Source organism: Oncorhynchus gorbuscha, linkage group LG07 (assembly GCF_021184085.1).
Source record: "Oncorhynchus gorbuscha isolate QuinsamMale2020 ecotype Even-year linkage group LG07, OgorEven_v1.0, whole genome shotgun sequence".
Classification (NCBI taxonomy): domain Eukaryota; kingdom Metazoa; phylum Chordata; class Actinopteri; order Salmoniformes; family Salmonidae; genus Oncorhynchus; species Oncorhynchus gorbuscha.
In genome coordinates this window covers 23,913,581-23,925,702 of record NC_060179.1, presented here as the reverse complement: position 1 = coordinate 23,925,702, position 12,122 = coordinate 23,913,581, and the positions used below count along the sequence as shown (strand labels likewise).

General features: G+C 42.0%; 1 protein-coding gene across 3 annotated transcripts in view; it reads right to left on the bottom strand.

The window, feature by feature from the left end:
* Nucleotides 1–4,875: 4,875 nt before the first annotated feature.
* LOC124039674 (collagen alpha-1(XVIII) chain-like) overlaps nt 4,876–12,122 on the bottom strand; it is a 146,102-nt gene continuing 138,855 nt past the window's right edge. For all 3 annotated transcript variants that reach the window (XM_046355890.1, XM_046355893.1, XM_046355892.1), the window contains 12 exons: nt 11,952–11,979; nt 10,996–11,073; nt 10,735–10,760; nt 10,431–10,529; nt 9,816–9,960; nt 9,640–9,704; nt 9,256–9,378; nt 9,104–9,148; nt 8,874–8,903; nt 7,744–7,947; nt 7,142–7,257; nt 4,876–6,025 (listed from right to left, as the gene is read on the bottom strand). In XM_046355890.1, coding sequence (XP_046211846.1) covers nt 5,824–6,025; nt 7,142–7,257; nt 7,744–7,947; nt 8,874–8,903; nt 9,104–9,148; nt 9,256–9,378; nt 9,640–9,704; nt 9,816–9,960; nt 10,431–10,529; nt 10,735–10,760; nt 10,996–11,073; nt 11,952–11,979 — 1,161 coding nt within the window. In that variant the 3' untranslated portion in view covers nt 4,876–5,823. The remainder of the gene's footprint in view (nt 6,026–7,141; nt 7,258–7,743; nt 7,948–8,873; nt 8,904–9,103; nt 9,149–9,255; nt 9,379–9,639; nt 9,705–9,815; nt 9,961–10,430; nt 10,530–10,734; nt 10,761–10,995; nt 11,074–11,951; nt 11,980–12,122) is intronic.

Here is a 12,122-nt window from a genome sequence, read left to right as displayed (position 1 = left end):
CTGGTGGTCACACACAGCGCATACTGGGCATGCGCCTACGGGACAAATCCCACCGGTCAGAAGAGGGCTGGGTTAACGGTGACATACGTATGAGAACAGTATAATAACGCCGTTAGTAATGCATGGGTGTGGTGTTATTGCCTGAAAGTATTTCATTTGAATTCCAGAGATGTCAGCCAATTAGGCTTCTAGAATCATGGTGTCCTCTAGAAATATTTCGAAATCTTTTTTTGTCATAAAATGTGAACTTTTCTTGCATTCTTGCACAGACAAACCAGTACAATGTCTTTGTTCAAACTGAGCCATCAACACATGTATTCCTATAAAAAATGGAAATATAAATCATCGTTCTCCAGCAAAGCAACTGTCCATTCTGCAATATCCCAGACTATAAAACGGTAAATACAGTGAGCGAAAATAATCTAATTAACTATATAGGCTAATGTATGTTAGACCATCGAAATCAACGATGACAGCCTACACCTGCTGTTCCAAATGATACAGCCTAAATGTCCTGGGGAAGCAAACACATCATCCGTTATGACATCTGGTTAGCGGAGATATAATAAGATATAATTCTTATAATGAAAAACAACAACACTGCATTTAGCATGGTCGCTCAGACGCTCTGCGCTCACAAAGGGCCCAATGTTGAGTTGATGAACCAACCTCTGCTGACGGCTAGAGGCTCATATCAATCACTGAAAGGAACAGCCTCAGCTCAGCAGCCTTGCCGAGGTCAGGTCTACTGTGCTGTGCCATGGGCATCGGATTCTTCTAACTTTACTCTATTTATGCTCCTTTCTAGCTCAGTTGGTAGAGCATGGCGATTGTAACGCTAGGGTAGTTGGTTCGATTCCCACGACCAATGATAAGTATCAATGTATACACGGAACATATAACTAACTGTAAGACGCTATGATAAAAGCGTCTGGCATAAACTGTGTTATTATAATACATTTTGCGTTTCTGTACTTTCTGTCTCTTTTTTTTCAGTAAAATGTCACTATGCTTTCCAATGATCATATTGATGGCTATCCAGAATGTATGCTTGAATGTGGTTATAGATTAATGTATTAACTTCATGTATTTGCACACACACAACTTTACTAAATATGTCATTTAGCAGATGCTTTTATCCAAAGCAACTTAGTCATACATGCATACATTTTGTGCATTTGGGAACTTTACCTAGTACAATTGTCCATTGTGGTATGAATAAAGTTAGATTAAAGTCAATTTGATTAAAAACATGCCCTTTTAAAGGTCACATGACTTTCCTGACCTGCCCTGCCCTGGCCCCTGGGAGACAAACAGTGGCGGAGGTCCAGGGGCCACAATGCTGACTCCAGTCCCCTAACATCCTCCCAGCTCCGGGGTGAACGTTCTATTCGTCTGACCCCTGACCTCTGTCCCCCTATGGACAGATTTGTACGCCGCGCCACACAAAAGGACCGGTCCGCTCGTTGACATGGGAATTAGATGTGACAAAAGCCTGACAGACAGACAGAGCCTCTACATGTTCTTCAAAAATCTATTTTCCTGTTGGCCCCCGCACGTTCCTGCAGTGAAGCTGTCATGGTGGAATGTTATAGATGATGTGTGTGTCAGGGATGACAGGCGGCCTGGGAGAGGCTACAGAAAACATCATGAAGTGTGATGAGCTGGATGTATAGAAATCTGATGAGAAACAAGAAGAGAAAAAAAACCAGACGATACAACAGAGTGCACACAGGCCTTAACCACTAGAGCATATGCTAGTGTACAAAACATTAGGAACACCTGCTCTTTCCATGACAAACGGACCAGGTGAATCCAGGTGAAAGCTATGACCCTTTATTGATGTCACCTGTTAAATCCACTTCAAATCAGGGTAGTTGAATGGGAGGAGACGGGTTAAAGAAGGATTTTTAAGCCTTGAGACATTTGAGACGTGGATTGTGTCCCACTCAGAGAGTGAATGGGCAAGACAAAATATTTAAGTGTCTTTGAATGAGGTATGGTAGTAGGTACCAGGCTCACTGGTTTGTGTCAAGAACTGCAATGCTGCTGTGTTTTTCGCGCTCAACAGTTTCCCGTCTGTATCAAGAATGGTCCACCACCCAAAGGATATCCAGCCAACTTGACACAATATTGGGAAGCATTGGAGTCAACATGGGCCAGCATCTCCCTGTGGAACGTATTTGACACCTTGTGGAGTCCATGCTCTGATGAATTGAGGCTGTTCTGAGGACAAGAGGGGGTTCTAACTCAGTTTTAGAAAGGGGTTCCTAATGTTTGTACTCTCAGTGTATATTCAATAAAGTCATGCATTATGGGTTAGGCATTTCTGTGTGACTCATAGTAAGGTTTAATGAAAGTTTGGTCAATAACAGGTTTGTGTTTATGTTTGTGTGTGTGTGAGAGATTAACCAGAAGGTGTGAAGGGAGAATTGCCTGTCCTTCAGCTGCTCATGGCCATCCACTCCTCCGTCTCCCCCCTAGGCAAACTCAAGCCCTTTCACCATCTGTCAGACAGACAGTGTGATGACAAGTACTTGTACGTGCAATTTTACCACTATTATTCCTGGCATACTGTCCATTTTTTGGATATGTGGCTTACTGTATGGGTGTGAATGAAATCCCCACATTTCCCCATTCCTGAGAACGCAAACAGCAGTCACGTTCACACAGACGTTCAGACTGTGTCCTTTGAAAGCCAGATGTTTTGGCTATGTCTTATCCAGGCCCACAATGGAAATGGATCAATAATTTGTGGGTGGCAATAGCAATTGTTTTCAGGTAAATTGCCTTATTTGTTATTGAAGTGTTTGAATATTTGACATGTGTGAGAGGACTGAATGAGATGAGGTCTCGAGTGGTGCTTTAAGAGTACCAGGAACAGCCCATACTGCAAATTCCGTTGAATATGTTATACAAAGATACCATAGACAACTTGTCCTACTAGTGCTTGGCTCGGTAACTGTTCAAGTACAGACTATGACTGGAATAGGAGATGTTTCTCCCTTGCTGCATTTACACAGGCAGCCCAGTTCTTATACTCTGCCCAAATATTTGGAAAAAGAGCTGATCTGATTGGTCGAATATCAATTAGTGCCTGTGTGTATGCAGCCACTGCTTTACACACATTTTTTTCACCCTGCACCAAATGTTTGATTTGCACAGCAACGTGTCCTGGATAGTCAGCAATGATCAGCCTAATTCATATTTTTTGCCCAATTATTGGTCTGTTGACCAATCAGATCAGATCTTTTGCCAATACTTGGGCAAAAGATCAGAATTGGGCTACCTGTTTAAACTCAGCCATATTGTGTAAGCCAAAGACAGACTCGTGATGTACCCTGTGGCACAGAAAGTAATGTACCTTGTGGCACAGAAAGTTATACTTCTGACCAAAATGTAACCAATTCAAACCCAATGGCAGTATTTCTAGTGTTTGTAAGTTAAAGGAAAAGTTAAACCAAATTACAAAATGACATGATGGTTTCCTTACCCCGTAACCAGGAAAATAAAACCAAAGCATGGATTGCTGTCATACATTTTCTATAGACTGCTTACAGAGTAAGGAAACCAATGTCTCAGTTTGGGATTTGGGTGAACTATCCCTTTAATAACATTTACATTCATCCAGCCTTTTATTCTAATAGCATATTACTACAGCCGTGTTGGGCTGGGGGATGTGTTAACCAAAACAATGACAAATGTGATCGTACTGTAGTTGCTGGAAGCACGCTTTGGAACTTCTGCAGCCCCACCTAGATCCACCCAAGACCTGGATTCAAACTGTCACATCCTGTACACCATTATAATAAACAGTAGTAACAGGAAGACCTCCCTACACCTTTAGAGTGGTAGGCCTACGACCCACTCACAAGACACATGGAAACTTCTTTGAAGGAAAGGGTTACTTAATGTACAGCAGCAAAACAGTTCGAATTCGGCTAATGGGGTTTACACATGTAGGCCGAGTGTCGTCACTCACCCGTACTGCGACAGGGTCGGGCGATCAGAAGAAGTAGTCCCGGCTATGGTGAGCAAACTGCGTGTGAAGCCCAACTATAATTCTCATAGTACTCATAGAGCTTCTGCCATAATCATAGTACTCTCTGCTAATGCAAACACAGCAGACCCCTTCTGACTGTTTAGAATGTCACTAATTACTAAGGAATTCCCTCACCTGGTTGTCTAGGTATTAATTGAAAGGGGAAAAAATTAAACCTGCGGACACTGGGCCCTCCATGGAATGAGTTTGACACCCCTGGACTAGATATTGGATAGGTGAACGCCAGGGATCCATCACATGGCTTTCATCTGTCTAGTAATTTCTAATCACTGTCACGGATTACTGATTACACTAATCACTGATTACTGATTACACTAATAACTGATTACATCCATCACTGTCACTGATTACTGATTACACTAATCACTGTCACTGATTACTGATTACACTAATCACTGTCACTGATTACTGATTACACTAATCACTGTCACTGATTACTTCAAGGAGGGGTGAAGGGAAGGATTCAAATAGGGCCTATGTCTTGGTAAAGCCACCAATTGGAGTAAGGGGGAATTGCTAAAAACCCACCATTGAGCCTCTATGCTACAGTACCACATCAGTACCAAATTGACCACCATCCCTGATTGACTCAAGAGTTGGTCATTCACAGCAGGTGGCCGTCCTATCGCTTCTGACCACAGAATATCGGTGGTAATATTCTGTTCATGTTCAATCGCCACCATCTGTCGTACCGGGAATGGCCAACTTTCGTGTTGGTTTGTCTTGTCCTTTAACCACAGTACATGGGTGGCAGCCAGCGTCAATGTAACTGGACCAGGCTTTCAAAAGAAAATGACATCAGACTCATATTATTAAGAAAAAGAAAACATTTTTATTCAATAAGCACCAATTATTGTATAAAACATACTCTCACATACTGATCAAATCTCTGTTGTATAAAAATTCCATATGAGTTTTTTTTGTGGTGAATTTCTATATGATGGGTGGAATTTATGTTAAATCTAACTAGGTACCTATCAAATCAAAATTCTAGCGCAGTGAAAGGAATGCTGTACAAAAAACAACCAATTTCAGAAGAGGCAAAAAACTGAAACAGTCACTTTGACAAACAATCTATAAATTACATACTTAACCTTAATCATTTGATTCATTCATGTTATGTGCGGTCAAGGTATAAATAAAACATTGAATTTAAATTAAACACTGAGAGAAATTGTTGCTCAAATGAGAAATGTGTATAAAATGTATTTTAAAAAACTGAAAGACAATCTTCATGGATATGAAGTGACAAAAGTATAAAACAAATCTAATACAGTGCATCAAAATTTCTTTGGTGGTAATACTGGTTGTTCCCTTGTTGGAATATGGACATTATGTTGTGTGAAATATGGTATTGGCCCTGGTCTAATGGAGTAAACATCTCTTATAGAATGACCTAATAGGACAACCTGTAAACACGACCAATCACTGGAAGACAAAAGGTGACATTTTGACTAGGAGAAATATCTGTAGTGAGAAAGAATCTTGAAAGTTGACAGTTGTAATTTGAAAGTTGGTTTAAAAAATGTGCAAAGCCACGATTTGGAGCTGGTCTGACAGACAGTATCCGCTCTTTAGCACCATCTCAGTCAATCAACCAACCATTCAGAGGATGGGAGAGGAATAAGTTGATGACGATGATGGCATGTTCATAAAGCAATGTTCATGTATTTACACCTTTCCAGAGTGTTAAGATGACAGTGGATGGATTGGGGGATGGAGGAATGGGGGGGGGGGGGCATGATAGTGTTAAAGGTCTATTAAACATGCTCTATGGTCTCAATGCAGAGAATAATTAACTCGTTGGAGCAGCTGCTTGTTTGCTGTCCTATAAGGGAGCCCGAGGACAAACTGGACGACTGGCCCACGATGGAAATGTCGTTGACCCGCCACGACTCGCAGGACCGGTCTACCGCCATGTTGCCAAACGTATTGGAGCCGTGCCAGATGCTCTTCTTAGGCCTGTTGGGAGCGATAAACAAATACAGTGGGAGAGTGTATGGATGCAGCATATACACAGGGACATGTACACCAGAGGAGGCTGGTGGGAGGAACTATAGGATCATTGTAATGGATGGAACCGTCAAACATGTTGTTTCCATATGTTTGTGTTTGGCCATTTATTTAGTTCCAGCCATTACAATGAGCCCGTCCTCCTATTATGTACAAACATAAAGTACACGCGAACACACACACACACACACACACACACACACACACACACACACACACACACACACACACACACACACACACACACACACACACACACACACACACACACACACACACACACACACACACACACACACACACACACACACACACACACACACACACACATGTTAAAAAGTCATACAGCATACATAACAGATGTTCACACAAACACCAACTAAAAGTTTAATTTAGCTTCTATTTAAATAATCCTCCCAGAATAAAGTAACAAAAAAAACAAATGGGAGTTGAACTAATGTAGCCCCAAACTGAGCAGAGATACCCACAGATGTGACCTCAACCTAACAGATGACATCAACAAACCTATTTCTTTGCTCTGTTCCTGCTATATCCATTCATACATGCTCTCAAATAGACTTTGCCACAAAGTCAGAAAGTGTCTGTTTGAAAAACATCTATAAACAGTCACTTTGGAGCCACAGTTGCCAGCCTCCAGTCTCTGGTTGGTTGGGGCTGCTAAATTTAACATGGCTGTGTATAAATAGGAGCAAAATAGAGTGAGGGTGGACATAGCTGGCTCACATTGGCCCGGGCTGAAAAACACAACGCTACAACCCCCGATGTCTGGATTGCGGTCGGGCTATCCTGCATTTAAAATGTCATTTTGTGGAAACAGCCATGTCTGTCCCCTCCCTTCTTCATGCCTCGCTCTTCAAAACCCACTTGTCTTTTGGTGAAGCTGCTTGGGTCGGGTGGAACTGTGGAGAACATGACGGGTGGATGAGGATGTCTACCTAGCCTTCACTCTTTAGAGATTGAAATAGGATGAGTTGTGGATGAGCGTGTCCACATAGCCACAGGGCCCTGTGTCTGAGGAACTGGACATCTGTCTATTTCACTGACCAGAAGGGGTCTGCCAATACGTCCCGTCCATCGAAGGAGTAGATTGGGATGTTTGGCGGGAATTTGCCTCCACCCCCAGTGAAGATAGACTTGTAGTTACTGAACAAAATGTCGCCCTGTGGATACAGAAAGGAGTAATTGAGTTGACTCTGACACTTAATTTTTTTAGACCTTTTTATCTCAATATTAAATCATTTCTGATTTTTTTTTAAATAGCAAAAATAATTTCTTAACAAAGAGCAATTTCTCAAGCAATAATTTTGCTAGGACTGTCTGCAAGTGAATGGGGAGGGGAAAACTGAAAACTATCTGTTATTGGCAGAGAGGTTAGGAACTCTCTTTCATATCGGTCTATTAACTCATTTACCGCCTGCTGGTCTCATCAGGCAGGCCAAAACTACATCCCACAAAGACAGGCTGAAATGTCAGGCGGTCTTTGCAAACAGCTCTTACACTAAAACGGTATTATCATAATTTTCACAATTTCACAGTATTATTCCAACCTCATAGTTTGGAAAAATATATAAAAACACAGGAAAATCACACTTTTGACTGCACTGGGCCTTTAATACTGAACCTATGGGAAACAGAAGTTGGCTTACCCTGAGGTTGGTAACGGGGTAGCTCTCCCTGAACTTCTGGGGGACCAGGTCTTTATTAATGGCCCGGGGTTTTGGGGAGGATAGGAAGGCCCGGTAATAAGCGGACAAGCCCATGGCCTTGGCCTGTTCATAACACATCTTGTCTGCTATGTAGACCCCACCAAAGTTCCCTGTGTGGGGCTGGTTCAGAGCCACCAGTTTGAGCTGAGGACGAGACAGTGGAATAGTGGTCATTCATTAGTCATTAGTATGTATTCTAAACCACCACTTCATTCAGTGGTCCTTTCGAGCCGGATACTACTCCAGGTGGTCAAGGTATCCAACAAAACTGACAAGTGCATATACACAAACAGACACACACACCCACCACTATTCTCATCTCTCTTTGGTCATGGTTTCCCAAACTCGGTCCTTGCCCCCCTCCCCTCCCCAGTGCACGTTTTGTTTTTTGCCCTAGTACTACACAGCTGATTCAAATAATCAAAGCTCAATTGGTTATTTGAATCAGCTGTGTAGTGCTAGGGCGAAAACCAAAATGTGCACACAGGGGGAGGCTGAGTTTGGGAAAACCTGGCTTAGGTGATGGTCTTGGCAGTGCTGTTGAAATGGGAATGTAACAGTGTAGCATGGTACAGTCTTCTTTTATGAAGTGTGGATCTAAATCTCAAAAACCAAACCTGGCCTGCCTCGGGCTGTCCTTCAATGACAGCACACAGACAGTCATTTAGTCTAAAAGTGGAATACTCCAAACCACGGCAAAATCACATTTTGTCTCCAGCTCATTTTGCGGCCAGACTTGAGCCAAACCAATGACTTGCTTTCAAGAACGAATAACAAAGATTCAATTTCAGACTTATTCTCCCTTTACTAGATACAAACTAGAAAGCAGGCAGTTCTAAGAAAGTATTTTAATTGACTGTTTCTTTGCTCCAGTGCCAAGTTTCATAAGAAAAAGTGGTGAAACAAAAGTTCAAGTAAATATTTGAGTAAGAAAGGATATTCAATAGAAGTGTAGAGACAGGTTTATGTTTTTAAAAACCTTTTATTGTTCCCCTATGAAATAGCAAGAGCAAAGTTTGCACAGTTGCAAATGCTTAGTCAGTCTTGTCTTAATTTGTCAACAAACTCACCCCATATTTTCTGCCGCTGCCTGGCTGAGCCTAAGGGGGCAAAAGTGTATTACTAATTAGATTCTAAACATAAAAAGCTGCAATCACACAGAATATTCTGCTATAAGCATCCATCATATTGTGGTCTACAATGCACTTTCACATAATGCATTGATGTCAATGGGAGAATTGTGCAGAAAATTCATGCAGTTGAACATGTTCCATCCTCATCTCAACTCTACTGTTCTTACCTCGTCATTTAGGAGATTCAATGGGAGAGGGATCAAGTCACCAAGCTGTAGAGACAGAGACACAGATAAACACCAAACACGCCAGTTAGTTTCACGGCTCACAGAGACACTATAGAGACATGGAAGAGAGGGAGCCAGAGATGCTGCTGTACCAGGACTTCCTTCCATCCCTGTTGCACCCGGATGTAGAGTTTGCCTGTCCCCGTGGTGAAGCTTAGGGTCCCCTCGCTGCTGTATTTCGTCTGTTGCATCATGACCTCGCTGGAAGGAAACGTCTTCAAATAAAGGAAAAACATAGAGAGAAACACATTATTAGACTGGAACGAAGTATCGGAAAATATAGTAATTGTTGGGAAGACCCTGGCCAGAGTGATTGAGGAAAGAACAGCAATATCTAGCATGTCAGGGGTTATTTGATGATGTGACGGAGCTGACGTGATAATGTAACAAGGATGAGTTGACATTTTGATGGTATGATATTATGGCGTGATGGGGCGGATATGTGACAGCTTAATGGAGGGGACAGACTGACTGACCATGGCAGAGGTCCCAGGAGGCCCAGCCGGGCCAGTGGGGCCTGGTGGCCCATGGATGGTCACAGCTGGAATTAGAAAAATGAGAGACAAGCACAATGGTAAGAATTTCTTATGTGATACTAGTCACCATATTATACCATACAGAACATTTCACAAAGGGTGCCACAAAGTCTTACCTGAGCCAAATCGAGAGGGTTCTCCGGGGGGTCCGGGTGGCCCTTGGGGACCTTGAGGGCCAGGTCTCCCATACCCAGGAGTACCAGGAGACCCCGGAACACCTGGATAGCCACGGGGCCCCATAACAGTTTCTCCTTTGGGGCCCTGAAACAAACACAGTGCTTTAGTAGATATTCATCTCCAGTATCTTTACATATAATAAATTAATGGAACATGGTGACTTATTGAACCCCATGATGCTGCGGGGTTACTTAAATGCAGCCAGTAGGAAAAAAATCCCCTATTCTTGCATGCAGCACTTGAATTTGTAAGAATTGGCAAAACAATGTATTATTTTGCACACAACTTGGATTTCCTTTCAAGTCAATTCTGCCTTTTGCCAACGTGGCTAAGTTCAAAATCCTCATTACTCACACAACCCAAATGCCTATCTAGCACACCATCAAAAGAGGTCATAGACTACAATAACCCCCCCAAATGAAGTTGACACTGATTATGTAACATCTCATGTGTCTATGTTGTATTGTGATCTTCTCAGTAATTGTAATTGGTCAAAGCTGTGGTGGATGAGCGGGGCTTTGGAAGCATATGGTCTCAATGGAAATGGGACTCACCACCAGTCCCGATCTCCCAGGCATACCAGGTGAGCCCGGTAACCCGGCCTCCCCCTTCTCTCCCTTGTCCCCCCTGAAGCCGTGGTCCCCTTTATTCCCCTGTGGATAGACAGACACACAGACTGTGAGAGCTCCAGACGCACACGCGCACGCACACACACACACACACACACACACACACACACACACACACACACACACACACACACACACACACACACACACACACACACACACACACACACACACACACACACACACACACACACACACACACACACACACACACACACACACAACTTACTGTAGTTCCTTTGGGAAGCATTGTAACTGCAGGAAAAACACATCATCCATTGGTTATTAAAGATAATGCATGAACAACACCTGTGTCCTTATGACAGATTATAACATGAATTCTTTATATTAACAGTAAATCAATATCATACTGTAGGTGAACAGTAATAAATCTATCTATCTATCTATCTATCTATCTATCTATCTATCTATCTATCTATCTATCTATCTATCTATCTATCTATCTATCTATCTATCTATCGTGACTCACGTGATGGGGCAGGCATCCCAGGGAAACCCCTCTCCCCCCTGTCCCCTTTGGTCCCAGTTGGAAGACAGTTAGCCCCCCCTACAGGTCACATAGGGAATAACAGGTGAGCGTTTGGCATTCATATCAGAGAATGCAGCACAACAAAGTAATTGCAAATGGTTTCATCAAAAGAACACGACTGCCTGCAAAAAGATTAACGCAGCCATACTTATCTCCTGAGTCCAAGCAGACAAAACAGAAAGTTAGTCTGTCTCTATAAAATCACACTATATCAATACCTTTTCTTTGCAGTCACTAAATAATGATCCAAATTGGATGTACTATCCAAAGGTGCAGAATGATCGGGAAATTACTCTTCTTTTATGCATTTTTCCTCAAATCAAATATTATTACTGATACATAAATATTTTTTTTTAAATGAAGCACATTGTGTGCAGGATTCATTCATCAGTATCATCACAATCCAATGCAATGTATTCAATACAAAGGCTGGTTCCATTGGTACACAGAAACACTATCCACAAGGTACATAATGAAAGGTGAATACAATGGAGGGACACAACTGATATGAATGTATAGCCTCAATCCACACCAAAGCTCTATCATGGAAGGTCACAATGTCGAAGATGATTACTTAAGAGTAACCCAACTTCATTCTCTGCATCTCTGCATGTCCTCAATATTGCAAAAAAGTCTCTATATTGTACATGGTATGACACTGATGGGGTGATTTATACTTGATGGCAGTATTATTTACTGATTACCTTGAAACAGCGAACACAATTGCATTCATTTCTCTTCTGATGAAAACAGAACACTTTAACAGTGCATTTTTGTATTCACTGATGTTACTTGTATTTCAAGTTACGAAAAACTGTAACAAAGAAATACATCAAATATATTTATCTATGATGTTCTGAAATGTATTGTCACATCCAGAAAGTCCTTCAACTCACCATTCGTTGAGCTCTTAGAACCATTTATCTGAAAAAGTGAAAGGAACATGTTAAAAGACATGTTGGATTTGTCTCAGCGGGAACAAGAACAGGGCTTGTGAAAGGAACATGCATCTCAGACACAAACAAAAACATTGCACATGATGACAAGATGAATCCAAGACAGCTGTT